A 27,779-nucleotide genomic window follows, 5' to 3' on the forward strand; every position below is an offset into this window, starting at 1 on the left:
GGCTCTTGTATATCTGCCTAGTTACTTCAAATTTCAATAGAGGAGCCAGCCAAAATGTGCACAGTGTATGGCCAGCTTTAGACAGCTATCAACATAACAGGTGTCTCCATTGAAAGATGACAATAGTAAAACTATGAATTTCCCATAACTTTCTATCCCAGTTACAACGGTCACCAGGGCAAATAGCGATGATAAATTAAAATACGGTCAACAGTTAAAATATAAATGAGGCAAGAACCCTACCTTATTCTATCCATGACTAATAAAATAAGTTTTGGTTTTGGATACACCTCAATCAGCCTGGACATTTCTCTTCCTCCATTTCAACCACATACTGGCACTTGAGACCTCAACATTCAAAGGTCTGGGCACCTCTGCTCAAGACAGCAGATGGCCTTGTTGTTTAACTGAAACCCCAAGAAGTTGGCTGACCAAAAATTACAGACAACAATCTACCATTTTAGTTCCAGTCCACTGTAAAGGCAAAAGAAAGACAACATCTTACAACAAAATCTCCGCCAGTTCAGGCAGGTTGTCACCATTGTCATTGTTGGAAGCTTACAGAAATTGCGTGTTGTGTAGAACGCGTGTGCCATTGTTCCCCGTCAATGTATTATTTATTGGCAGGTTCTTAAAAGTCACCATTAATGGTTAGAAGAAGCGAGACATTTCCACCAAACAGAGATGGCCAAGGACACTGGATTGCAATGCACAACTGTCACTTGTGGGTTTGCGGCAACGTTAGAGTGTCTCCTGTAGTACAAGGTCCTCAAACATAAGGTAGCACTTCAGTGATTGTGGCAAGTTGAAAGTCCTCACGGCTTTGAGCCTCTGGGGCCCCAGGCTGGAGCGAATCTGCAGGCGGCTCAGGTGTTTGAGGGAGCGCGGCTGATGGGAGCAGGACTCAATCCAGGCAATGAAGCCTACTTGGGAGGCAAGGCGTTTGGGAGGCAGTCCAGTTTTCTGGAAAACAGAAGATAATGGTTATTTAAAGCAGTGATTCTCCACCACTGGTCCCTGGACTGTCCCTTGGTCTTTTGCAGGCAACCAGCTGGGCAAACATCAAACTTATATATAACTAGAGATTACTGTATATAGTGTACATATGTATTATCAAAAGCAGCACTAGTGTTCTGTGTTAGAATACAGAGACAGATAAACCCAAAGTGTTTGTAAGCCTTTGACATGAAAAATGAACAAAACATATGCCACTATAGTGTGTATTTGCCTCAATTAAGAGCATTAAGTGTAATTTCTGTCTGCTGCTTCATTCCTCTGCTATCAGCATGAAGTCCTTCTGACAAGTTTTTCTGACACCAAGAGAAAAAAAGGTGACAGGGGAGGGAGCTCCAGCACACAGTCTGTAAATGACAGCCTCAGCTCGGTTTCTGTGTGCTGTGTGAAGGGGAGTGTGTCCCTTCCCACCAGTCAGCTCTTGGAGCTATACTCACTGAGCTCTACAGAGTGTGACTTCAACTCTCCGCCCCTTTTTTCTGACAGCTGGGCCAAGCTGTTTAAATTCTGAAACTTGAATATAGGAGGAATCGTTTCATCACTGTGTATCCCCTGAGGCCAGTCACTTAATTTGTGTATATGTGACTGTTTAAAACCACTGTAACTGAAAAAACTGTGAGCAAGGAGGCTCTTTATTGTAGAAGATGTGACAGACTCCGGACACCCCGACTGGGTATCTCCGCCAAGAAGCTGCTTCCTAAGATCTGGAACACGAGATCCCTGAATCTGGCTATAGTTACCCCAAGAACTCGACAGTACAAGTTTTGGAGAAAACCACAATAAGAACTGTTTATTCAAACACAGGCACAAAGAGATATACACTGTGGGACAACCCCCAGGGATACAGGTACTTAACAATAACAAACCCCACCCCACCTCACTATCTAGCAAGGGTCTTTGACAGACTCCAGCAATATTCAAGCAATCTGAAAAGTCCAATTGTTTATCTTTATATATTTCTTGAGGGATATTGTTCAGAAATATTATTTTCTCAAGTGAAAGAGGCCCTTCATTCTTTCAACACAAACCACATATATAGAACCCAGGATAACTGGGGTAACATGAAATGCTGAGTCCAGTGTGGTTGTACAGCGAGTTTGATTAGTGCAGACCCGACTGGGGTTCTTGGTCACCCTGTGCCCCTAATAGACACAGGGTGACTTACACATAAGAGGGGCCAGGGAAGCTGGACAAGGAGTTTCCGGACCTCTCTAAAGTAATCTGGGTTCCACGAGCCCCCCACCCAAAGTGACTCCTGTCACAGAAGAAACATGCAATGTATTTTCTGCAATAAAATAAACTTACCTGCCTGTTGGAAGTTATCTGTAGAATATACACTGAGCTGTGCATACGCAGCTCAGTTTACATTCCAGAACAGTGCATGTGTGTCAGGATGACTGTAATCCTGTGCATGCGTGACAACTTTGGGCGCCATTCAATCAAAGTGGTTGAAGATCGGCACCCAGGAGAAGCTGGTGCCGGCAAGGGACCTTGGACCATTGAAATAAAGGTAAGTATTGCACACATTAGTTGCACTTTAAGCTGGCCATATATGGAGTGAATTTCAGCCAGCTTCTGATGAAACCTCCTAATCAACATCCTTTGCTCTCAAAATCTAAGGAGACAGACAGAAAACTGTTTGGGTATTCTGACAGCCGCGGGTGTCGGCTTTCAGAATACAATTGCCAGCAGGGGAGAGTCCTCCTTCTATGCTGTTTAGCGTAGATGGGGAAATTGATAGAATTTCTCCAGTTCAACCCTGTTCAGCGTATAGCCAGCTTTGCTGCATTACCAAAATATATTCCTCCTTTATTGTGACAAGCCTGTGATTTGTGTGTGATGGCAGACTGTTTGTGTATGTTTTTTTCATGTCCAGAATGGAAGATTTATCGGTCCATGTTCTGGTTAAGTTTGAAGAACCTCAACTTTTTTCCCACCCATCTGTGACACCTTGTAACCTCAATGAGCAGAAATAACATACACTTGTATGTACCAAGTGTTTAAGACCACGTTAACACGTTTGAACAGAACTAAAGAGGACCTCTGCCTATTTTGATTTGAATGAAAAGCAAGGCATTACATTTAGCTCACTGCTCCACCTAACTGAACTGGATCTGGGTTTTACTGTCTGTGATAATAGAATTCTGTGACTTGTAGACCAGAGAAAAAAGAGAAAGGGGTGGAAAAAACAGGAGTCAGTCCACTTAAAAGTAGTTTATAGCTTTAGGTGGAGCCTGGTGAGCTAAGTCAACCCCTGACTTTTTAAATCTTAGATCAGGGGTGTGAAAACTCAATTTCATTTTGGGCTGCATCAGCATTATGGTTGCCCTCAAAGGGCTGGTTGTATCTGTAAGACTATATAAATTCATTCGTGCTTTTTTCTTAGAGAATAGGTTAGGTGCAGGAACTCAACCATGCCCTCGCCGCCAAACTGCATTGAATGCTGAGTGTGGCCAAATTTCCCTAACCGTTTGAGGACCTTAAAGGGGCAATAAATACCAAGAGTGCATTATGTGTGGAGTTCAGGAATGCACTATGTTCAGAGTACAGTTTCAGGAGTGGGCTACGTACCGAGTGCGGGGTTCAGGGGTGGACTGCGTCCTGAGTGCAGGGTTCAGGGGTGCTCTTTGTACAGAGTGCAGAGTTTAGGAGTGTGCTACATACAGAGTTCAGGTTTGAGGAGTGTGCTACATACAGAGTGCAGAGTTGAGGCGTGCGCTACGTACCGAGTGCAAGTTTGAGGAGTGTGCTACAGTACATACAGAGTTCAGGGTTTAGGGGTGTGCCATGCACTATCTTCAGGGTTTAGCTCTTTCACAGGCTATCCACATGTCACTTCCACCCCTTCTTGGCTCTGACCTCTGCACCACTCTCCCCCATTTCCCACCTCTGCACACCTCTCCCTGCACAACCCTCATTTTCCCCCATACCCCAAAAGCTCCCTCGCATCTCACCTACCTCGCCTAGCTTTAGCAACACCCTGCAGTGTAGTCAGCTACGCCTCTATCTCTCATCTGCAAAGAGATCATTGGTTGGCATCTGTGCACACGGGCTTGGGGATTACAGTGAAGCCTACAACATAATGTCCCATCCCACACTGCACCTGCATCCCCCTTGTCTCCGCCGTGAGTGCAGGGCAGGCAGTGATCTGTGAGAATACCAATGAAAATGGCTGCACTCCAACAGATATAATGATGCTTCTTTATTAAACCAACGGACAGTCAATATAGGATACAAAAAGGTAGACGCGTTTCACACGTAAAGTCATGCTTGTGGTGGTGAACAAGCACGACTTTACGTGTGAAATGCGTCTACCTTTTTGTATCCTATATTGACTGTCCGTTGGTTTAATAAAGAAGCATCATTATATCTGTTGGAGTGCAGCCATTTTCATTGGTATTTTCAAGCTTGGCGGTGGTGAGCCGAGGTGAGCACCCACAGTTATTTGGAGCCTTCCTAGTCGGCATGAGCGGTGTGCACCTGTTGTTAATTTAGTGATCTGTGAGAGCCATCAAGAGGAACGCTGTCCTTGTAAATACAGAAGGTTTTGTGTTGACGAGTGAAAAAACGCCCTGGGTGTGAAGGCCGCATGAAATGGCCCAGCAGGTCAGATTCGGCCCACGGGCCTCGTTTTTGACACGTGTTTTAGATGCTTCAAAATAGAGATCTTCCTTTGTTATATAAAATAAATGAAAAATCCAAGAGGAAAAGTGAGAGCCCCATATATCAGGCACAGTAGGTGTGCAGACCCAGGAACTCAATGCAGAGAGCTCACCAACAGTCTCCGAGACATGGAAGAAATTCTCAGGTGGGTTACCTCTCCAGTGTCCACCAAAAACTGAAACATCATCTATGAGTGGCCTGCCCACTGGAATTAGACTAAAATGCCTTTCCATGTACATACCTTATTCTTGTACGTTATGTGAGCACCCGCTTGAACGAGGAGCCGGATGCACTCTAACTGTCCGCTACACGCAGCCAGATACATCGGGGTCACCCCCCAGTTATCCTGCAGGTTGACATCGGCACCGTGCTGTACCAAAAAGAAACAGATTTGTAAATAAGTAAAAAAACATCTCCTGTAATTCCACCAAAGCTTAGAAAAGATCTATAAACAGCCCTAACACCTGTCCCAAAAGAGGGAACTGGGCCTGATTTTTTTTAAAGCTCACCTCCAACTTAGTACTCAGCATAATGCTGTGGAAAGCAGGGGATTTACTATATACTCATTTCTTGCTTCCTTCATTGTAAAAGGTTTTAAGTGTAATTTTAATGTGTTGTATGCGCCTCCACATTGTCTGCCTTTAACCACTTGAGCTCCGGAAGGTTTACCCCCCTTCATGGCCAGGCCATTTTTTTTTGCGATAAGGCACTGTGTTAATTTAACTGACAATTGCGCGGTTGTATGACGCTGTACCCAGATACAATTTATGTCTTTTTTCCCCACAAATAGAGCTTTCTTTTGGTGAATTTTAATCACCTCTGCAATTTTATTTTTTTCGCTATAAACAAAAAACAACCATTTTGAACAATTTTGAAAAAAAAACCCCAATATTTCTTAATTCTGCTATAAAAACAAATCCATTAAAAAACGTAAAAAACTAATTTCTTCATCAATTTGGGCCAATATGTATTCTGATACATATTTTTGGTAAAAAAAAAATTCCAATAAGCGTATATTGATGGTTATAGCGTCTACAATCTAGGGGATAGACTTACAGGATTTTTATTTATTTTACTAGTAATGGCAGTGATCAGAGACTTATAGCGGAACTGCGACATTACGGTGGACAAATTGGACACTAAATGACACTTTTTTGGGCACCAGTGACACCGATACAGTGATCAGTGCTAAAAATATGCACTGTCACTGTACTTATGACACTGGCAGGGAAGGGGTTAACATCAGGGGCAATTAAAGGGTTAAATGTGTTCATAGGGAGTGCTTACTAACTGTGAGGGAGGTTCTTTTACTGTAAGAAGGCAGAGATCCATGTTCCTGCTTAGCAGAAACACAGGATCTCTACCTCCCCTTCTTACAGAACTGCAATCTGCCTTGTTTATATCGGCAGACAACCGTTCTGTCTTTCTCAGGAACGACTGGCAGGTTCCGGCAGACCCACTGATTGGCTCCCGTTGTGTCCAATCACAGAGGGAGCAGGTTGCTGGCAGCACACATGCGTGCCCCAGACCTGAAAGTGCAAGAACTTTCCGCCGTATATGTACAGTATAAGGCCGGCAAGCGGTTAACGAAAGCTATGCTAGGTGGTTAGGTGAGGAGGTGAGTTAGGTCTCACAAAGTCAACAGTTATACAGCAGCTAATTTTTGATTGGTGAGGAGGATAGTCTATGTGGACAGCTTTACCCTGGATCCCTGCATACTTAGATGTGCCTGTTTTAATCATCAACCATGTGAGTTGCTGAATGTTGTACCTTCATTAAATGTAATCATATTGCTACACTTAGATGCGCCTCTCTGCTCCTTTATACTCAGTTGTGACATGACGCTACTCGTATATCAAGACATCGCTTGTTTATCAAGTCAAAGTTTATAAAGAAAATTTTGCTTGTCTTGCAAAGCGTCTCCAGAGAAGTAATGGAGGCGAGCATGGGAGGAGGAGACAAGGGAGCTAGAGAGCAGGAGGTTTTGGGAGGAGTAGAAAGAACAGTTTGGGTGATATTTGGTGACAAGATTGGTGATGTAGCTCAGGGCACAGTTGTAAATGGCTTTGTATGTTATTGGTACTGTTTTGAATTTTATTTGTTGAGCAATGGGAAGCCAGTGGAGGGATTGGCAGAGAGGGATGGTGGACACTGAACAGTTGGTAAGGTGGATGAGTCTGGCAGCAGCATTCATGATAGACTGAAGCGGGGATAGCCTGCAGGGAGAGAGGTAGGCCAATAAGGAGGGAGTTACAATAGTCAAAGCGAGAGATAGCAAGGGAGTGAGAACGTTTCTTAGTGGTTTCAATGGTTAAAAAGGGGCATTTTTTGGAGATGTTACGGAGGTGAAGTCTTCAAGATTTGGACCCTCTTGTACCCTCTGCCCAGCTTATTTTACCTTGCCATGAGGCATCTGGCAACACTTTTTACAACCTAGCTGCTGCGCTCCTGGTGAGCTTTTCTACTATCCAGCTTGCATTAATTTGATTTCTGTGTGCAGACCTCTGGCTTTTAGCCTATCTGTAACCACTGCCTGCCCTAACCTCTAGCTAGTATCCTGGTGTCCCTTACCTCTGGTGTATTTAGTTGTGCCCCGGTCCCCTCCCCTGCTCCTGACCTACTTTCTGGTTTTACTTCCTGATTTGTGTTCTCTGTAGTCTGTGGTGTTAAAGCCTTGGTTCACACTGCTGCAACCACATTGTGCAATTTCCAGTGCAACTTTAATGCGGCATTAGAGTCCATGGGACTCTAAGTTGCATTGAAGTCGCATCAAAATAGGGTAGGAACCATCCGGTTCAACCATAAAAAAAAAAAAACAGTATTGAAAACCCAACCATACAATCCCATATACACAATCCTATACCTGCTGTTAATCCAGAGGAAGGAGGAAAATAAACCCCAGCTAAGCATGATCCAATTTACTACAGCAGGAGAAAAAAATTCCTTCCTGATCCCCCAAGAAGCAATCGGATATTCCCTGGATCAACTTTACCTAAAAAAAATTTTAGTACCCATTTCTATTATGTACACCCAGGAAAGAATCCAGGCCTTTTTTAAAGCAATCTAGTGAGCTAGCCAGAACCACCTCTGGAGGGAGTCTATTCCATATTTTCACAGCTCTTATGGTGAAGAAACCTTTCAGTATTTGGAGACGAAATCTGTTTTCCTCTAGACGTAAAGAGTGTCTCCTTGTCCTCTGTGATGACCTTAAAGTGAACAACTCAACACCAAGTTCACTATATGGACCCCTTATGTATTTATACATGTTGATCATATCCCCCCTTAATCTCCTCTTCTCAAGAGAGAATAAATTCAGTTCCTCTAATCTTTCCTCATAGCTGAGCTCCTCCATGCCTCTTTTCAGTTTGGTTGCACTTCTCTGCACTTTCTCTAGTTCCCCAATATCCTTTTTAAGAACTGGAGCCCACAACTGAACTGCATATTCCAGATGAGGTCTTACTAATGATTTGTACAGGGTCAAAATTATATCTCTATCTTTCTGGAGTAGTCCATACCTCTGTTAATACAAGAAAGGACTTTGCTTGCTTTGGAAACAGCAGCTTGGCATTGCATGCTATTATTAAGCTTATGATCTACCAGAACACCCAGATCCTTCTCCGCTATGGATTTCCTCAGTTCTACTTCACCTAGTATGTATGATGCATGCATATTCTTAGCCCCAAAGTGCATAACTTTACATTTATCAACATTAAACCTAATTTGCCACATAGTTGCCCAATGCGTCCCATTGATTGGAATGGCCGCCACTGAAATGAATGTTACTTAACCACTTATCGCAAAGTGACGTACCCCTACGTTGGCTGACTTTGCGTGGTTATACCGGGATGATGCCTCTAGCTAGCATGCCAAGTCACACCAGTGTGTGAACTGGGGCTAAAACAGGGTGAATCCAATCCAGGGGTTGTGACCTGTAGTCAGCATGCAGCCCAAACACCATGTGAGGGGGGTCCCTGGTGTATAATGCCTGGCCATTGCACCCCACACCCTGGGGATTCCAATGTCCCTCACTCTCACATAGGGTTATCCTCAAACATTGGCAAGCCCAGATTCAATTAGGTCTTATCTGTGAGAGAATGATCCTAATCCAACTCCGAAGTCTTATCTGTTCCAGTGTAATCTTGATCCAGATCCCTGGTGTTATCTGTGAGAGAATGATCCTAATCCAACTCCGAAGTCTTATCTGTTCCAGTGTAATCTTGATCCAGCTCCTAGGTCTTATCTGTTAGAAAATTATCCTGATGCAGCTCCCAAGTCTTATCTGTTCCAGTGTTATCTTTTTCATTCATCTTTCATTTCATCTTTTTCAGTGTTTATCTTATCTGTAAGAGAATGATCCTAATCCAACTCCAGGTGTTATCCATTCCAGTGTAATCCTGATCCAGCTCCTAGGTCTTATCTGTGAGAGAATGATCCTGATCCAACTTTGAGGTCTTATCCATTCCAGTGTAATCTGGATCTAGCTACCGGGTCTTATCTTTTAGAAAATGATCCTGATCTAGCTCTCAAGTCTTATCTGTTTCAGTGTAATCCAGATCCAGCTCCCAGGTCTTATCTGTTAGATAATGATCCTGATCCAGCTCCCAAGCCTTCTCTGTTCCAGTGTAATTCTGATCCAGCTCTCAGGTCTTATCTGTAAGAGAATGACTCTGATCCAACTCCGAGGTCTTATCTGTTCTGTTAGAGAACAATCCTGATCCAGCTCCCAGGTCTTACCTATTCTGGTGTGATCCAGCGTGGCACCTATTCCAGGGATCCATCTCCCAGGTCTATTTTGTTCTGTGGAGCTTCACTTTACCAAAAGTCACCTGTCAGCCTCCACTTCTCGGGTACAACTACCTTTCTTTTGTACCCCATGCAGTGTTGCTAGAAGGTCCACAACGCCACAGTCACCGCCTTGACAACCATTGGTCCAAATGAGATTTATTAGCTAAAACCTGTGCAATTCATGCCTCCAATGTGTGGATGACAGGTGCAGTTTACAAATACAGACCTAATTAAACACAAGAAGATAAAGTACACTGACCAGAGTTTAACTCACCTGTATTAGTAGGAGAGCACAGTCCGGAAACAATCCAATAGCCGCATGTAGGGGGGTACCGCCGTGTTTACAGCAGCTGTTCACATTGGCCCCATGTTGTAAGAGCAGCTCCATAGAAGCCCTCTGACCTTTATACGCTGCCCAGTACAGAGGTGTCTTTCCGTAGTAATCTTTCCGATCCACAAGTTCTTTGTCTGAAACACAATGTAGAAAATACATATAGAAAGAGAGAACGGGAATGTGGAGGAGGGAGCACAAAACTAAGAATAGGGGGAGGGTGTGGAAGTTTTGAAGGATAGGTTAAAGAATTACTTACCTTCCTAAAATGTAGAAAAAAATGCTTAATTTTCTTATTTATCCAAGCCCTTTTTTTGGCATAGGTAACATACACCTAGGGTGTTTGGAATGCCTAATGTGGCACACAGTCCCCACACATCATTTTATCTAATCAGTATCATATACCTTCATGGTTAAGCCCCGTGGATGGTGTGAAACACATTGGGGACATGACTTCAGATGAAGCTGGTTGACGCTGCTTTTACCTGTTTACTAATGGCTTTGCTAGGTGTGCGGGGTTTGGGACCTTTCTCTATAAAATTATTTAATACTATATTCCTGTTTAAAATAAAAGATTGCAGACTACATGGCTCCTAATTGATCCTCATTTATAAGGACTGTCCCTCTTTTAGAACCTTCATCCCTCATTCCTCCTCTAATGTCCCCCTTTTAATCTCTTTTTGTCTTTATTGCACTTGACTTTCTTCCATCCTTCAGATTACTGCGTTGGTGATTTTTAGATGCTATTATACAGGAAGAGTAGAGGGTCAAAAAGACCCAGTGTGATCATTTCATTTGCCATAGTCTGTGGGGGTATTGCAAGGTTGTGTTCATTAAATATTATTATTATTATACAGGATTTATATAGCGCCAACAGTTTGCGCAGCGCTTTACAATGTGAAAGAAGACAATACAGTTACAATACAGTTCAAAACAGGAGGAACTAGAGGGCCCTGCTCGTTAGAGCTTACAAATACATGATAAAGTGGTTGTAACCCTAAAAGAAAATGTTCCTGTCCCTTTAAGGCGTGATATATTGCATTGTGCTTTGTAGTGTCATTTATCCCTTTCAATGTTGTACAATACCTGGTTGATCCTGTCTGTTCTTGTGTTCCCCTGTATAAAATGACCATGGCTGCTGATCCATGATAGCATAGTCAGTTTACATCCCTCCTTCATCCTGCTGAGTATTCAGCATCTCTGCATCTCCCCCTACCTCCCTCTCTGTCATTTCTGTAGTCTGTGTGAAGCCAATTTCCTCCCTGCCCTTCTCTTACTGCCTTGATTGAGCAGATGCTCTTCCCCTATAGTAAAATGGTTGTAAAGTCACAACTATCAAATACTTTTATCCTATAATGCTAAATACCTTCTTTGTTCAGGGCTGCTGTGTAGACACGTGTCCTCCCTCTGCTAACTTGCATATGTAAGAAGGGAATCTCAGTCCCTTCCACTGTACTCCCTTAGATTGGGGAGGAGAGCAGAGGGAAGACACGTGACCACACAGCAGAGCTAAGCAAAGTAGGTATATAGCATTAGAATTAAAAAAAAAACACACACACTGTAGTTAATATGTTCCTAAAACAGAGGAGGATAAAAGTATATAATAGATGTGAATTACAACCACTTTAAGAACACATGTTAAATAGAGCTATCGCCTCCATTTGACATGTATTCTTATGTCTCCTTACCTCTTACTTTTAAATCCTTGCTGCTTACATAGACCAATAGGTCCAGCTGAAATATTCACACTGAACCCAGTGACTCATGGCGGTGACTCGTCCCATTCTCTGTTGCTGTGTAAAGTCAACTCCATACCAAGTTTCAAATAGAGTGAGAAAACCTGAAGGCATTCAGACAAATGTAGACTGAGCTGTCACTCTAGCTAACCAAATAAGGCTCTAGAAACCTTTTTGAACTTTTTTCTATGTAGCCAATCCCTTCTGCATCTTTCTGTCATTTAGCACTGTACCAGGGAACGAGCTCAGTTCATTTGATGCATTTCGAGCTTTCAATGCCTTGCTCCATACAAAACTAGATTCCCTTCAAGATTGGTTAAACCTTCGTCATTTTTTATTAACAGGAGATCCTCTCTTAAACCCTTATATATGTAGGTATAGAGGGGAGATTTCCCCTTTACACCTGATGTGATAATGTGACGGGAGTCACTTTGGGCGGGGGGCTTCTGAAACCCAGATTACCTTAGAGAGGTCAGGAAACTCCTTGTCCATCTTCCCCGGCCCCTACTATGTGTAAGTCACCCTGTGTCTATTAGGGGCACAGGGTGACCAAAAACCCCAGTCGGGTCTGCACTAATCAGAATTGCTGTACAACCACACCGGACTCAGCATTTCATTTTACCCGTTATCCTGGGTTCTATATGTGTGGTTTATGTTGAAAGAATATTGTAGGAGTGCATCATAGACCATGGCTAGATAGTTTGAGGTGGGGTGGGGTTTGTTATTGTTAAGTGCCTGTATCCCATTGTTCTATTTCTGTAGGCCTTGGGTTCAACCTATTATGGGATGCATATGTGTATGTAGATTAGTTGCTAAAGGGGAGGGGGGGATTGTCCCAGAGTGTTTGAATAAACAGTTTTTTTAGCACCCTACACTGATGCCTAGGCAAGTGACTGGGTGGGCCAAGGAATCTTGGATCGTGCTGGTACTAGGCAAGGGAAGCTTATACGTATGTCTAAGGGAAGCTTAGACATACTCTTCTTGAGTACGGGGTCCGTTAAAGGTAACAACTCAAAATTTTGGATTTCCCATCACTTTCAGTGTCAGTGATAGTGGTCCCCAGAACAAAACGGAGGGGCTGAACCTCCCCAGTGGGGATATAGACAGCAATAAAAACCTGACAGAGGTTTGAGCCCTTCGAAGCTCTGTCCAAAATGAAAAAAAAAAAAGTTTAAATTAGACTAGAGTTATTTAGCATTCCATTCTATTTTAAAGTGCTCCATCAATACTTTCTATCTGAAGAAAGAACTCCTATGATTTCACAAAGAATTAGGAACATACCCGATGTGGTGAGCAATGCACGCAGCTTCTCCACATTGCCTCTACTGGCCTCATAATGGATATCTGTCCATTTATAGTTGTAACTTGGTGCCACTTGGTAGTGCCGCACCTGGGTCTTGGTGCAGGGGCTCCGGGACAAGGAACTGATATAAAACCCCATCTGTCTCATCAGGAATTTACTTCATACAGCAGTATCTGTAAAAAAAAAAAAACATACACATATCTTAAGAGGTACTTGTACTTTTCCAGAACTAAGAAAGTTATCAAAAACACGTCAACGCAATTTACGGCTAATACTACGTCACTTCCGGCCGGGGTGGAACGCAACCGGGGACCAGCGCAGCCCGAGCGGCACCTGCAACCAGGAAGTTCCTTTTCTTTATGGCCTCATACTTTTGGAATAAATGTGAGTGTTATATTTTGTATTTAATAAATGGTATATTGAAACGGGATCACACCATGAGAGTCTTCCTTCCACATGGTCACTAAAACCACTGGTCCATCTGGGGGAGATCGAGCAATAGAAGCAAGTTTGGCCCAGGGAGTTTCATCCATTTAAAGAGGCATCCCACTCCACTCCAGACTAAAGTGTATTTGACCCACATGCAGTATTGCTATGGGGTCCTGACAGTCTGGTAAGTGAGAGTATCCAAAGGGAGTGGAATTGCACAAGATTGCACCTTGTTTTTGGCACAGATTGGCACTGATCTGTATACTGGAGCACAAAAGCACATTGCACTTTCACTGGCTACTTGCTTAAAATTGGACTTTTTGGGACTTTAAGAATAAGACTTTTTTCATTTATTTATTCACTATTGATTTATATGTATATAGTAACTAGTAATGTTTTGCACTTTATTTTATATTGAATTTGCATAATTAGCACTATTTTGCACTTCTTAGTGTATTTATGAGGTTAATGGTGCAATATTTGAATTTATAGAATTTTTTCATATTTTGCACATTCTTTACAGTATTCACTTATTTGCACAATTATTTTGCACTTTATACATATTTATATATATATATATATATATATATATATATATATATATATATATATATATATATCATACCTTTTTTGCGCTGTGTACTATTTTATTGATCATTACGAAATCACCAGATGTTGAACAGCTGCATTTTAGGTTTGGTTTATTTATCCACAACGCAGGAATCACTTTATCACCTAATGAGGTATGGACTGCCTTACCCGAGCTTCTGCGCCTGCAGGCTCCCTCCAGACTGCTAGACCAGTCCCAGTCCCCACATCCTTGTCTGCCCTGCACTCTGGCAGTGGGATGCCCTGTGACATCATCAAGTACAATGCATAGCCCTGCAAAGGAGGTGGGGAAATCCAGGAAAAGTCCAACACCAGAGCGCAGAGAATGCCTTATAAAACACAAGTGGGGATTAGGTAAGCAAAGGTGCTTTTTTTCTTCCCCTGGACCAGTGCTACTCAATTTTTTCTAAGACCAGGGCATGGTAAATTCTTCCAAAACCTTCCATGCCCGACAGTAAAGAAAAAAGTTATACTCACACAGTAGTAGTATTGGGAAGCAAAACCTGGATGGGGCTGGTGTTGCTGTAGAAGGGGATGGGGGTTGTTGAGGGGGTTAGGGAATTCTGCAGCTGATTGGTGGCTCTATAGGGGATGAGGTGTCTAGAGGGGGGTGGGGAGCATAGTGTGAGGTTGGGGGGCACTGTGAAAGGTGGGGGGGGGGGCACTATGAATGGCTGGAGGCTCTTCAGCAACTGGAAGTTACTGTGGAAGGTTGGGTGGCATTGTGGGAGGTTGGGGGATACCATGCAGGCTGATGGCTATAAGGGAGCTGGAGGGCACTGTGGGCTGTTATGTGAAGATGGGGTCACTGTGAGGTTGGAGAGCATTGTGGGACACTGCTGGAGGTTGGGGGCACTAGCTGTAGGACACTGCTGGAAGTTGGGGGCACTATGGAGGGGTGGAGGCTCTGCAGCATGCTGGAAGTTACTGTGGGAGGCTGAGTGGCATTGTGTGAGGTTGAGGGATACCATGAAGGCTAAGGGCTACCAGGGAGCCGGAGGGCACTGTGGCCGCTATGTGAGGTTGGAGGCACTGTGAACGATGGGGGGCACTAGGGGGGCTGGAGGCTCTGCATAATGCTGGAAGTTACTGTGGGATATAGGATGTGTGAATACCATACAAAGATCAAACATTAAACAATATCATGTGAAAAAAAGGACATTCAAATCTCCATCGCTGAAAAAGTCCCAAAAAAACGCTGTGACTAATAAAATTCAGTCCCAAATATGTGAAAAAACTGGAAAGGTGCCATACATGAACTCCTCGGAATGGTGAATGCATCACCAGTGTGCTAAATAGTGGGTTAAAGCGGTCAGAAGGCATGTAGGAATACTCCACTGAGTGAACTCGATCTGTGTCACCGTCCCTGTCAAACAGGGACTCTCGGCCGGTGTATGAAGAGAAGAAGAGGACTGATTGCATTAACTTTCAATTGTGTTTATTTTTTAAAAAGAATGCACTTACATGAAATTATGTTTAAAATGGGCATCAAACAAATGGAAGCACAGCCGCCTGCAGTACGGTCCATGCGCAATGACGACACGGCTGGCTCCGCCCGACGTGATTACTCTCAGAAGGTGTCAACTGGGATTGGAGTACAGCTTGGAGTACTTACCAAGCAATTATAACAGTCAACTTTCGGTGACATACAGAGGAACACCAGGATCAGGAAGCACACTACTTCCTTTGCATCTACCCAAGTCCCCCATGTAATCTTAGTCCCCGATCGCTCGCAGGGAGCATGATCTGACCCCCAGGAAAAAATTGCAACAAATAGTATAAAAATTATTAGTTAGGCATAATTCCTCTGAGTGGGTGAGCGGCATCAGCAGGGGGGGGGGGGGGGGGGGGAGAAGGGGGAGCAAATACCACAAAAAACAGCAATCACATTTCTGATGCCAAACCTAACCCACATCATCGAAATTGGGGTGCATTGGCACACCCACAGCATCAATCCATGCAGACCAAATTTTGTCGAATTTCCTAGGACAGTTCCTGCTCTCATAGGTAAGCCGATAAATCGGCAGTGTCTTAGCGATAGCAGCTATCCAGGCGGCATGGGTCAGGGATTCAGATGACTTCCATTTCAAAAGTATCTCTTTCCTCGCATAAAACAAAGCATACGTGATACATAACTTCGTATACCTATCTCCCACCACATCCTTCAGGTTATTGAGCAGGGTAACTTCTGGTTCCAGGGGAACAGAGGTGTCGAGGACCTCACTAAGCGTGTCCGTCACTGCTCGCCAAAAAGAGGCAAGCCTGGGACAGGACCAAACCATGTTGAGGAAGGTCCCGTTGCCACGACCACATCGGGTGCAGCTAGGGTCGCTCTGGGGATATTTTAGCCAGTCTTTGGGGCGTGTAGTATACTCTGTGCAAGAATTTCAACTGTATGAACCTGTCCCTAGCCGATATCATAGAGGGGATATATGTGCTAACGCACTCCTCCCAGTCATCTGCAGTCAGTTCTGGAATGTCGCCCTTCCATTTGTCATAGGTTTTTGTGAGACTCTGACTGTAGGCCGCCGACAGCCTCAAGTAGAGAGAGGAAAGCGTGTTTACCCATGAAATTAGAAGTCAGTAGTCGCTCCACGGGATCTGATTCAAGAGTGATAGCTCCCGGGAACTGTGCCAACATGGCATGTCGAAGTTGCCAGTAACAGAACTCCATGGATCTGGGCAGGGAGTGTATTTGGCGGAAGTCCGCAAAAGCGGGGAGTTTCCCGTCTTGGATAACATGTTTCAAGGTGGTAATACCCCTAGCAGCCCACACCTGGGGATCAAGGATTTGGTACAAATGCGGAAGGGAAGGGTTTCCCCACAGAGGGACATGGGGAGAAATGTGCAGGGGCTTACTATAGACTGCTCAGGACCGAGCCCAGATCCTTATCACCGTCCGCATCGGGGTCGCGACCAGGGGATGAGCACGCTCCCCCCTAAAGACGAGGTTGCTCAGTGCAGCGTAAGAGCCCAGAATGGCTGCCTCAAGTGTCACCACCGAGTTCTGTTTGGGCTGGGAGAACCACCACCGGACAATCACCAACACAGCCACCCAAAAGTAGAGCTGAAAGTTGGGGAGTGCCAGTCCCCCACCAGAGAGGGGGAGATTAAAAGTCAGTTTGGCAACCCGAGGAGTTCGTCCGGCCCAAACAAAAGACGACACAGTGTTGTCCAATTTAGAAAAGAAGGGTTTAGAGATATTGGTAGGGGAGTTTCGAAAAAGTATAGGAATTTGGGCAGATAAACCATTTTAAGTAAGTTGATCCTTCCAACAGGTGAAAGAGGGAGGGTGTGCCAGGTTGCACACCGCCTAGTCAGTTGGAGGAGCAAGGGGTCAATATTATCCTTCTTGTAGTGCTCTAAGGCTGCGCCTACCTTAATACCAAGATATGTCATGCCCTGGACCCACCTAAGCGGGGTTTGCGTTTCAATGAGGGGGACCGACGGGTGTAGGGGGAACAGGACCGATTTAGACCAATTGATACGGATTCCCGAGTATTGACCAAAAGTATCAAATAACGTTAAGGCAGTGTGGAGTGAGGATGAGGCGTCGGAGAGATAGATCAATGAGTCATCTGCGTACAGGGACAATTTTTCTTCTACCACACCCACCCTGATACCCCGCACCCCAGGGTCCGCCCACAGCAAGATCGCAAGCGGCTCTAGAGCCAGGGCAAACAGAGCCGGTAACAACGGGCAGCCCTGTCGGGTGCCCCTAGCCAAGGGGATCCAGTCAGAGAGGGACGAGTTGGTGCGAACCCTCGCAACTGGCCTACCATAAAGTGAAACCCGAAGCAGGCAAGGACCCTCCAGAGAAAGGGCCATTCCACAGAATCAAAGGCTTTCTCGGCATCGAGGGAGGCCACAACTCCTGCCTGCTCCCCGACGCCAAAGCCAAGTGTGTATAAAGTTTCCTAATGTTCGTGTCTGTGCCTCTGCCGGGAATGAAGCCAGTTTAATCCGGGTGGATCAAGGCCGCTATGACGGAATTATGTCGATTGGCTAGGATTTTAGATAAAATTTTCCCGTCGACATTAAGCAGGGAGATAGGCCGGTAAGAGGAGCATAGGGAAGAATCCTTGCCCGGCTTGGGAATGACCACAATAACCGCCTCACTCATAGTCTGGGGAAGGGGAGAACCTTTTCATTTATTTGTAAAAAAGTTTGAACGGCTTCATAGCCTCTAGAGTGTGGAAAGATTGTATTTAAAGAGGATACATCCACAGTAACTAACAGTACATCCCCCTCCACTTATATGTGAGACAGTTCATTAATGCATTGGGTGGTGTCTTTAAGAAAGGCCGGGGTTCCCGCTACCAGTGGCTGTAGGAAAAAAATCATTGTGTTTTCCTATTCTTGAGGTAACTGAATCGATACCACTCACTATGGGTCTCCCTGGAGGCTTTTCAAGACTTTTATGAACTTTAGGGAGGTAATATATGGTAGGCACCCTTGGTGCGAGTGGTATTAGAAATTCCTTCTCTTTTTTGTCAATAATCCCCTCCTTATATCTTCTCTCTATGAGTCGTTCAAGTTGCCATTTATAAGAATAAATAGGGTCTCTTTTTAAGACCTCGTATGTTTCAGTATCTGCCAAGAGGTTGTGCATCTCCTATAGATAATCATCCTTATTCAGGAACACAACCCCCCCGTCAGCAGGATGATAACCAGAATCCTCCGGTTACAAAGGGATTTGACTCCCACCAATAAATTCACCTGTGGTCTATGTCTAAAGCTAGCCTCTTCCAGATCTTTAAGAATAAGTTCTTTAAAGACAATAATATTTCCTCCCTGGTTCCCAGATGGGTTAAAAAGGAAAGCATTACGTAACCCAGTGTGTACATATGTGGACTTATGATTGGACATATAGTTCCTCTCAGTGGCTTTCGTTAAGAAATGTCTCTTAATATTCAATTTACTAAAATATTTATGTACATCTATAAATGTTTCAAACTTATTTAAAGTTCTAGTAGCCGCAAACTTCAAACCTTTATCTAGAGTGCATTTTTCTGAATCGGTAAGGGAGATTCCACTTGGGTTAAAGATTCCTTCTCCCTATTCCTTTTTCTTGGAGTTTCCTCCCCTGCACCCCCTTGTTTTTTTCTTTTTCCTTTCCCTTGGCCTTTGCCTAAAAAAACCTCTGGGTTTAGAACTAATGGGAGTCATGGGGTGGGTTTCGTACGAGGATTCTTAAGTCTTCCTCTATTTGATCATATAGAGGTTCATACCTGTTTTGGGATAACGCATATGTCACCCCTTGTGAATTAGGAGGGCCCCTATAGTTCCCTGTGCACTCTACTGAACTTCTCCTGAGTGACCAGTGGGGCTGTAAATTGGGGTTTCTGTATGAAGAGGCATATTGTACCTCTTGTCCCTTCCTTTGTTCCCCTTTATATGGATAAGGACCTTTCCGGTGGATCCTTCCCCTGTTTCCCTCTTCCCCCATTGGGGTGTGTGGGGGTATGTTCTCTCAGGGGTTTAAGTCTTGGGACCATTTTGGTCCCAGGACCAACACCAGATGTTCCAGGTTCCTTTAGAGCCCATTCACACTGAAGCGGCACGACTTGTGCACTACTTCGGGGGCGACCTGTGAAGTCCCGTGAACCGCGACTTCGGCGCGACTTGCATGGACTTCATATAATGAATGTCTATGCAAGTGGCTCCGAGGTCGCCCCGAAGTAGTAAAGGAACCTTTTTCTAAGTCGGAGCGACTTGTGTCGCTCCTATTAGAACGGGTCCTGTAGCAGTCAATGGACCGCGACGGACAGCGACTTGTCAGGCTGACAAGTCGGCTGACAAGTCGCGGTAGTGTGAATGGAGCCTTAAGGATTTCATCCCCTTCTGGCCTTTTTTATTTTTTCTTAACTTGTGATCTATAATAAGACCTGGTGTCTAGAGAACCCTGTTATGTCAAACAAGCTGATGCTATATGTTAACAACTTGCCTGTGGGAATGCAAGGAACCATATAACTATATAATAATACTGGGATTATATTCATACATATCCCACTATTGGACATTTATTATTACATTTTTTTCGTATTTTTTAATTTCATATTATTTTCATATTTTTATTTTATTTTCAATTTATTTTGTCTTATACTTTTAAGCATTAGGTTTATTTTTATTTTTTTGAGTTTGTTTGTAAAAGATTTCACTTTTTTTAAACATTAAATCTTGTGTATAAGTTTTTAGTTTTTATACTATTTTTTCATTTCCCATATGGGATTTTATTTGAAATTCTTAGAATTGTTGTAGTTTTTTCTGGGTGTCAGATTGTGCTCCCTCCGAGTGATCAGGGATTAATATTACATGGGGGACTTGGGTAGATGCAAGGGAAATAGTTTTTTTCCTGATCCCGGGGTTCCTCTGTATGCCACTGGAAATTGTCTGTTTTTCTGCTATAAATGCTTGGTAAGTGACGGCGTGTGCTGTACTCTAATCGAAGTTGACGCCTTCTGAGGTGAAACGCATCGGGCGGAGCCAACCATGTCGGCATCGCGCATGGATCGTACTGCAAGCGGCCACTTTTCCATTTGTTTGATGCCCATTTTAAGCATATTTCATATAAGTGCAATCTTTTTAAAAAATAAACATAATTGAAAGGTAATGCAATCAGTCCTCTTCTTCTCTTCATCCACGGGCCGAGAGTCCCTGTTTGACAGGGACGGTGACACAGATCGCGTTCTCTCAGTGGAGTATTCCTACATGCCTTCTGACCGCTGGTGTCTGGTAAGCGGCCATTTAACCCACTACTGAGCACACTGGGGATGCATGCAGCACTTGGAGTTCATGTACGGCACCTTTCCAGTTTTTTCACATATTTGGGACTGAATTTTAATTAGTCACGGTGTTTATATGGGGCTTTTTCAGCGATGGAAATTTGAGATTCCTTTTTTTTCACAAGATATTGTTTCATTGTTTGAGCTTTGTATGGTATTCACACATCACATGCCTCACGTTTATTTTGTGCATTTTAAGTGCAATATTTGCAGGAACATCCGGTGATTGACTATGTATGTTTGCATTTAATATCACCAATTTATTCTGCACTTTTATTGTGAACCCTATTGTGGTTGTGTTATTTGATTTTAATTTGCTCTAGATAGCGCACTTTTTAAAGTTTTATTTACATTTCTCCCAGTATTCAGGGAGTCCTAGGTGCCTTCAATCTTTAAGAGAGGCTAGCGCATCCCTGGCTTTTTCTTTTTTACGTTTCTGTGGGAGGATGGGTGGCATTGTAGGAGTTTGCGGGAAACCATGCAGGCTAAAGGCTATCAGAGAGCTGAGGTTGAAGTTGGGGGAAACCATGTAGGCTGAAGGCTATCAGAGAGCTGAGGTTGAAGTTGGGGGAAACCATGTAGGCTGAAGGCTATCAGAGAGCTGAGGTTGAAGTTGGGGGAAACCATGTAGGCTGAAGGCTATCAGAGAGCTGAGGTTGAAGTTGGGGGAAACCATGTAGGCTGAAGGCTATCAGAGAGCTGAGGTTGAAGTTGGGGGAAACCATGTAGGCTGAAGGCTATCAGAGAACTGAGGTTGAGGTTGGGGGAAACCATGTAGGCTGAAGGCTATCAGAGAGCTGAGGTTGAAGTTGGGGGAAACCATGTAGGCTGAAGGCTATCAGAGAGCTGAGGTTGAAGTTGGGGGAAACCATGTAGGCTGAAGGCTATCAGAGAGCTGAGGTTGAAGTTGGGGGAAACCATGTAGGCTTAAGGCTATCAAGAGAGCTGAGGTTGAAGTTGGGGGAAACCATGTAGGCTGAAGGCTATCAGAGAGCTGAGGTTGAGGTTGGGGGAAACCATGTAGGCTGAAGGCTATCAGAGAGCTGAGGTTGAAGTTGGGGGAAACCATGTAGGCTAAAGGCTATCAGAGAGCTGAGGTTGAAGTTGAGGGAAAACCATGTAGGCTAAAGGCTATCAGAGAGCTGAGGTTGAAGTTGGGGGAAACCATGTAGGCTGAAGGCTATCAGAGAGCTGAGGTTGAAGTTGGGGGAAACCATGTAGGCTGAAGGCTATCAGAGAGCTGAGGTTGAAGTTGAGGGAAAACCATGTAGGCTAAAGGCTATCAGAGAGCTGAGGTTGAAGTTGGGGGAAACCATATAGGCTGAAGGCTATCAGAGAGCTGAGGTTGAAGTTGGGGGAAACCATGTAGGCTGAAGGCTATCAGAGAGCTGAGGTTGAAGTTGGGGGAAACCGTGTAGGCTGAAGGCTATCAGGGTGTCTGCTATGTGAGGTTGGGGTCACTGTGAGAGGTTAGGAGGTGGGGGGGGGGCACTGTGGGACACTGTTGAAAGTTGGGGGAACTGGGGGGCTGGAGGCTCTGCATCAGCCAGGAGGATACTGTGGGAGGCTGGGGGGCATTGTGAGTGGATGGACACTGTAGAGCCATTGTGGGCTGTTTCGGAGGTTGGAGGCACTGTAGAAAGTTAAGGGATCTGCAGCAGGCTGGAGCCCAGGAGGGGGGAGGCCTTCAGCTCCTCAGAGCTCTATGGTCTGGTGCCTGAGAACTGCTGCCCTAGACTTAAACAAGCATTTAACCCTTGCTGTGCCCCAGGGATAGGTTTTAAAGCTTGGTGAACTGAGCCTATTGTGTAGATCAATTGTGTGACCCTGTTGCAAACATCTGCAGCACCTTTTTAGCCATCAAGCTTTAAATCCCATACTGCCATGCATTTCTTTTAAAGTGGAACTAAACTCCCCTTCTCCTCAGTGCTGCCGAGTCCCGGAGTTCTCTGCAGGCTACTGACATCTTCGGCTTTTCAGCTTCTAGGTTCCGATCTTTGGCCATTTTCACTGGCTGAGCCGAGGTGACTTCACTCCCGCACACTCACGGGAGTTCGTTCATCTCAGCATTGCAAAAATTGTATACAGAGCTGCATGTGCGCACCTCAGTGTACAGGGCGGACAGACAGGTAAGAAACTTCAATGCAAAAGAGACGTTGTATGTACCTTCTGCATTAAAAATCCTACCCGTCAGTGGCAGCCCATCCATTGGGGGCGCCACCCCCTATCCATGCGTCCGGCCCCCTAATCTACATGCAGGGCCCTGGATGAATGGATTCCAATGGGTTTTTTTGTTTTTTATTGAAGCACATGATTAGAGCCAGAGGCTCTAATAGGCTTCAAAAAAGGGCGGGCTCGGGGCGCAGAGCACTGCGCCCTAAGCTCACCCAGTTGTGTGACAATAGCGAATTAAAATTTGCTATTGCCACACTGATTCTCCTCCTGGCCAATCAGGAAGCGGGTCCTGAAACCCATTTCCCGACTGGCCGAAAGGAGAAGCCATGCTATTCGCCGAGGAGGAGGGAGGGGACACAGGGAAAGTCACCGCTGCCGCTGCCTGCCCAGGGTGAGTGAGACGTTGACTGGGGGGGGGGGCTAGGTGTGCGGGCTAGAGCAGGTGTGGTCTGGGGGGGTATGGCGTGGTCCGTCTGCAACCCCCCCCCCCCCAGGGGCCCATGGAGTACCAGCCGTCACTGCTCCCCTTTCTCCAAATTTGTATTTTTTCCCTAAAGTTCCATTTTAAGTGGGCCACTATACAATCCGATTGTTCAATCCCTGTACTATCTCCTTTAAAGTTACCAATACTATGGGGTTGATTTACTAAAGGCAAATGGCCTGCAGTTGCTCCAGAGCTTAATAAATGAGGTGAAGCTTCACTTTGCAAAGAATACCCTATCACACGCAAGGAAAAAAAAAACAGCATTTTTGCCTGCACATGATTGGATGATGGAAGTCAGCAGAGCTTCTGCTCATTTACTAAACTCTGGAGCAACTGCTTTTGCAGAGTGCACAGCCTATTTGCCTTTAGTAAATTAACCCGAAAATGATGAGGACAAATGAAAACAACCACTTCAATTTGTATCAAATCAGGCATTACAGTGCCTTGAAGAAGTATTCATAACCCTTGAAATTTTCAACATTTTGTCATATTACAAGCAAAAATATAAATGCATTTGATTGGGATTTTATGTGATAGACCAACACAAAGTGGCACATAATTGTGAAGTGGAAGGAAAATGATAAATTGTTTTCAATTTTTAACAAATAAATATGTGAAAAGTGTGGTGCACATTTGTATTCAGCCCTCGGAGTCAATACTTTGTAGAACCGCCTTTCACTGCAATTACAGCTGAAAGTCTTTTTGGGGATGTCTCTACCAGCTTTGCACATCTAGAGAGTGACATTTTTGCCCATTCTTCTTTGCAAAATATCTCAAGCTCTGTCAGGTTGGATGGAGAGCGTCTGTGAACAGCAATTTTCAAGTCTTTCCACAGATTCTCAATTGGATTTAGGTCTGGAATTTGACTGGGCCAGTCTAACACATGAATATGCTTAGATCTAAACCATTACATTGTAGCTCTGGCTGTATGTTTTGGGTCATTGTTCTGCTGGAAGGTGAACCTCTGCCCCAGTCTCAGTGCAGATTCTAACAGTTTTTCTTATACGATTTCCCTGTATTTGGCTCTATCCTTCTTCCCATCAACTCTGACCAGCTTCCCTGTCCCTGCCGAAAAAAAGCATCCACACAACATGATGCTGCCACCACCATGTTTCACGGTGGGGATGGTGTGTTCAGGGTGATGTGCAGTGTTAGTTTTCCACCACACAGCGTTTTGCTTTCAGGCCATATTTCAATTTTGGGCTCATCTGACAAGAGCACCTTCTTCCACATGTTTGCTGTGTCTCCCAAATGGCTTCTCGCAAACTGCAATCGGGACTTCTTATGATTTTCTTTCAACAATGTCTTTCTTCTTGCCACTCTTCCATAAAGGCCAGATTTGTGAAGTGCACGACTAATAGTTGTCCTGTGGACAGATTCTCCTCCAGAGTTACCATGGGCCTCTTGGCTGCTTCTCTGATGAATGCTCTCCTTGCCCGGCCTGTCAGTTTAGGTGGACGGACATGTCTTGGTTGGCTCTTTCTATTTTCATATGATGGATTGAACAGTGCTCCGTGAGATGTTCAAAACTTGGGATATTTTTTTTTATAACCTAACCCTGCTTTAAACTTCTCTACAACTTTATCCCTGACCTGTCTGGTGTGTTCCTTGGCCTTCATGATGCTGGTTGTTCAATAAAGTTCTCTAACAAACCTCTGAGGGCTTCACAGAACAGCTGTATTTATACTGAGATTAAATTACACACAGGTGGACTCTATTTACTTATTAGGTGACTACTGAAGGCAATTGGTTCCACTAGATTTTAGTTAGGGGTATCAGAGTAAAGGGGGCTAAAAACAAATGCACGCCACACTTTTCACATATTTATTTGTAAAAAATGTTAAAAATCATTTATCATTTTTCTTCCACTTCACAATTATGTGCCACTTTGTGTTGGTCTAACAGATAAAATCCCAATAAAATCCATTAACATTTTTGGTTGTAACATGACTAAATGTGGAAAATCTAACGGGGTATGAATACTTTTTCAAGGCACTGTACATTACATATATTGTTGTGTTATATTATTTATAGTTACATTATATATTGTTTTCTTATATATGGTTAATATATATAAATATATATATATATATATATATATATAGTTATAATACTTATAGTTGCAATATATTTATTTATATATATGTGTGTTATAAATAGTTACATTGTATATATTGTTATAGATAGTCACATACATATATTTGTTATGTTATATTATTTATAATTCCCATATATATACATATATACATTTATTTATTTATTGTAACAATTTATATATTATAATTTATATAATTCCTTTATATATATATATATGTATATATATTGTAACATTATTTATATAATACCTGTAGTTACAATATATATGTACATATATATATATATACATATATAACTATATATATATATATATATATATATATATATATATATATATATATATTTGTTGTGTTGTATAATGTATAATTCCTTTTTTTATATATATAGCAGCAATTTATATATTATAATTTATATAATTCCTTTATATATATATATATTGTAACATTATTTATAATTATATAATACCTATAGTTACAATATATATTTGTATATATATATTGTTGTCATAAATACATTGTATATATTGTTATATAGAAATATATATTGGTATGTCATAAATAGTTACATTGTATATAATTTTATATAGAAATATATATTGTTATGTCATACATAGTTACATTGTATATATTGTTATATTGTATATATTGTTATATTATATATAGTTACATTATATATTGTTTTATTATATATATTATATATAGTTACATTGTATATATTGTTATATTATATATAGTTACATTGTATATATTGTTATATTATATATAGTTACTGGACCCAGCTGAAGCCTGTTTATGGGTGTTGCGGATCCCCAACCCAGTATAGGGATGTATTAACCCCTGCAACGCATGCATGTAGCCAGTGTTAGGAGCTGACCTCACAGACCGGGGTGATGTGTGTAATTATGACGTCATATAATGTAATAAATAAATCTCTTTGTGATCTCACCATCATAGGTCGGCTCCGGGGGGGCCCCTGGCTGGAGGATGCCGCGTTGTCTCTGTAGGGGGCGTCGTCCCTTTGTCTGTACCGATGGCTTATTATTGTTGTGAGAATAGAGCGGCGAGGTGCGATGTCCGGCCGTGCGGTCACCGGGGGCCCCTGTTGGGGGGCGGAGGGGCCACACTGTCCGATCAGCGCAGGTGTCGGTGCCATGACGCGGCGGGGGTCATCGCTGTGGCTGGGGGTGTCCCCGGGGAGAGATTAACCCCCGTGCCCGGTGTCTTCATGCAGAATGCTCCGTTCCCCCCCGGAGGCCGCACACAGCGCTGACACACCGGTCGCCTCTCCGTTCTATGGGCGCAGTCCGCCGCCGCCACCACCGCTCTCCAGGGTGCTGAACACACAGCCGCACTGCGCATGCGTGTGACTCAGCGTCAGGGCAGCGCTAGGCTGGGCGAGACTTGGCACGGCTCAGTGTCCGGTTCCCACGGTGTGCAGGAGAAGAACGGGTCACTCACCACACTAACAGTTCCGGTGGTGTTAGGCTGGGGAAGGGGGGGGTCACACTTATTATTTGCAGGGATGCGTTATTGCTACACATGGAAACGCACATTAGGCGTGTTCTTCGCCGTACAGGCGTTTGCACATTACACACGTCACGTGTAGGGTGCCCAATTATTTTTATGATCGGCCCTACAAGAGAAAAATGCACAAAACAACCCCCGACCCTTTCATTAATCTGCGTGGCACTGAACCACTGCAGCGGTGTGGCACCGCGCTTTTTGGTCCGCGCAAAAACCTCCACATGAGCAGATGCATGGGGGTGCCAATAATTGGACCACCGTACGTTCACTAAAAAACAATCCTTCTCTGTGCATGTCAGGACCAGGGCTGCTGCTAGAAATCACTGCCCCGTACACCCGACCTGGCAGACCCTCCCCCCTCAGAATTTATAAAAACAATATTTTCACTAAAAATACACTAAAATCATTATTAGTGGACACAACCATAACAGAGAACCTGGGGGAATCTGTCCTTTTAAATTGTTTTTCACATTTGTTTTTAAAAAAAAATTATAATTTTGTCGGCTGTCTCTCCGCTCCTCTGTAGCTGCCCTGAAAATAAGCCCTACTCCGAAAATAAGACCTAGCATTATTTTTGGGATGGCTGCAATATAAGCCCTACCACGAAAATAAGCCCTAGTTAAAGTCGTCATAAAAACATGCAATCCGTTTTGTAAAAAGATTATATAATGTCCAGTGTGACTCCTTTTGTAACTTTATTGTGGAAAATACCTTATTTACAGCACTGCTGGGCGCTCACGTGACCCGCCAGCAATCTTCTCCTCTCCTCCCGACTTACACCAGCAGCCCATCCCTCAGCAGTGCTTGGAGCGGGAAAGAAGAGCTCTGGCGGCTCACGTGAGTGC

At 43.8% G+C, this 27,779-nt stretch overlaps 1 protein-coding gene across 1 annotated transcript; it reads right to left on the minus strand.

The window, feature by feature from the left end:
- LOC309561978 (transient receptor potential cation channel subfamily A member 1-like) lies at positions 1 to 26,760 on the minus strand. The gene is made up of 5 exons (XM_082266071.1): positions 26,357 to 26,760; positions 12,811 to 13,005; positions 9,737 to 9,930; positions 4,919 to 5,047; positions 1 to 963 (listed from the first exon to the last, which is right to left on the minus strand). Exons 2-5 carry the CDS (start codon positions 12,977 to 12,979, stop codon positions 742 to 744), a joined length of 714 nt encoding a protein of 237 aa, XP_082122197.1. The 5' UTR covers positions 12,980 to 13,005; positions 26,357 to 26,760; the 3' UTR covers positions 1 to 741.
- Between the last annotated feature and the right edge of the window lie 1,019 nt (positions 26,761 to 27,779).

The sequence above is a fragment of the Pelophylax lessonae genome (genome assembly GCF_965119305.1).
Source record: "Pelophylax lessonae genome assembly, chromosome: 8".
In the NCBI taxonomy this organism is placed as follows: domain Eukaryota; kingdom Metazoa; phylum Chordata; class Amphibia; order Anura; family Ranidae; genus Pelophylax; species Pelophylax lessonae.

Bases quoted from the DNA above. Each gene is read 5' to 3' on its own strand.
- LOC309561978 (XM_082266071.1), bottom strand. From the start codon at position 12,979: ATGAGACAGATGGGGTTTTATATCAGTTCCTTGTCCCGGAGCCCCTGC. The intron at 9,931-12,810 runs GTATGTTCCTAA...ATTGTGTTTCAG, and splicing joins TGCATTGCTCACCACATCGG to ACAAAGAACTTGTGGATCGG. The intron at 5,048-9,736 runs GTGAGTTAAACT...TTTTTGGTACAG, and splicing joins GTGCTCTCCTACTAATACAG to CACGGTGCCGATGTCAACCT.